Source organism: Atta colombica, unplaced genomic scaffold, assembly GCF_001594045.1.
Source record: "Atta colombica isolate Treedump-2 unplaced genomic scaffold, Acol1.0 scaffold1, whole genome shotgun sequence".
NCBI classification, from domain to species: domain Eukaryota; kingdom Metazoa; phylum Arthropoda; class Insecta; order Hymenoptera; family Formicidae; genus Atta; species Atta colombica.
Genome location: NW_017259183.1, coordinates 1,726,427 through 1,728,233, shown reverse-complemented (window position 1 = coordinate 1,728,233; position 1,807 = coordinate 1,726,427). Strand labels below are relative to the sequence as shown.

At 30.7% G+C, this 1,807-nt stretch overlaps 1 protein-coding gene across 1 annotated transcript in view; it reads left to right on the top strand.

Moving 5' to 3' along the window:
* The window catches only part of LOC108685886, a 2,976-nt gene that overhangs the window by 482 nt on the left and 687 nt on the right, over nucleotides 1-1,807 (top strand). The window contains exon 2 of the mRNA XM_018190931.1: nucleotides 667-914. Within this exon, the coding sequence (XP_018046420.1) occupies nucleotides 667-914 (248 nt within the window). The remainder of the gene's footprint in view (nucleotides 1-666; nucleotides 915-1,807) is intronic.

Here is a 1,807-nt window from a genome sequence, read left to right as displayed (position 1 = left end):
AATAAAATAATTTTTTAAATAATAATATGCTTATTATTTAAATTTATGAAACAATTGTATATATTCAAGCTTATTTACACACGTATTTATACATGTATAAGGAAACATGGGGAAGTAGTTACCGTGGAGAAAACCATTGTTAATCATAGCAACGTAGTATTTTATTTCATATCTTACAAGAATACTCACGTTTTTGTCTATTATTTGACATAGAGAGTAATTATGTAATTATGTAATATTTAAATTACTTAGCTGATAATAATTATTATTTAAAAAAATATTACTTTGCATCAAGATAAATCTTTATTGTTGTCAGAAAAAATAGAAAAGTAAGTATATGTACATATAATATATGTAATGTATACAATACGTATATATATGTTTTTACTGCCGTTAACTAATTAAGAGTAAAGTGATAATTATTTCTATAGTAAAAAATGTTAAATGTTATAATTTATATTAATTTATATTAATAAACGGTTTTATAGCATATTATATTATAATATTAACTAATATAATTTAATATTATAATATTATGGTAAATGTGTTTGAATTGTGTTTATGTTATATTTAATATTATGTACCAAATATTTAATATTTAAGTAAATTTAATTCAAAATATAAAAATATAAAAAATTGCATTTAAATGAAACTCAAATTTCTCAGTGTTTTCTGCTTGAATTAATTAATAGGCAAATGAAAATTTTGTCGGAGCCTAGAGATAACGTGCACATATTTCCACCGGATGGGAATCTTCACAAATCCTCATATCGAAGATTTGGTCCCGAAAAAGAAGTTACTGGAATTTCAGAGACATCTGCTATGTTATCGCAAATTAAATTAAAAGACGAATATAAGCCGATTGCTTGTCCACGACGTAGTTTACTCACAATGCAATCGCTCGCTTCAGCAGAGTATGTATTCCTTACGTTTATATTTCAAAAAATATCATGGATAAATTATATACAAATACATATATTTAAAAAATATTTTATTTTGTCAATAAAATTTTCATTTTTGAAGGACAATTAATCTAAAATTGTCCATTGTTTTTTATCTTTTGATATGAAGAATAAAAGAAATTGCAAAAATTCTTTCTCTTTATAATATTATTCTATTAGGTGTACAACTTTGCTTCCGCCGTTTTTTTTTCCGAAATTCGAGGCTTTATTGTAAAAAACTGGTTATACATTTATGATTCAAAGTATTGTCCATCGCTGGCCACTACTTTCTCCCATCTTTCGGGTAGCGTACGAATCCCGCGTCGAAAAAACTGGTGAGGCTATCCACGAATCGATCCAATTTTTTACTTCTTCATAAGACCGGAAGTGCTGGTCAGCCAGGCCGTGTGCCATTGATCGAAACAAGTGATAGTCAGAGGGAGCAACGTCTGGAGAATACGGCAGGTGGGGTAGGATTTCCCATTTCAACGTTTCCAAATATGTCTTGACCACTTTCGCAACATGGGGTCGAGCATTGTCAAAATCACTTTATCGTGTCTCTCGTTGTATTGCGGCCGTTTGTCTTTCAATGCTCGGCTCAAACGCATCAATTGCGTTCGATACCGATCGCCTGTGATTGTTTCAGTTGGTTTTAACAGTTCATAATACACTACGCCGAGCTGGTCCCATCAAATACAAAGCATGACCTTGGACGTCAAAATCACCGTTTTTGAAGCGTTGAAACCACTTATGACACGTTCTTTCACTAATAGCGGCCTCACCATAAGTATTTGAGAGCATTCGATGAGCCTCAGCCGCAGATTTCTTCATATTGAAGCAAAAAATTAAAACCTCCCGCAAATGAC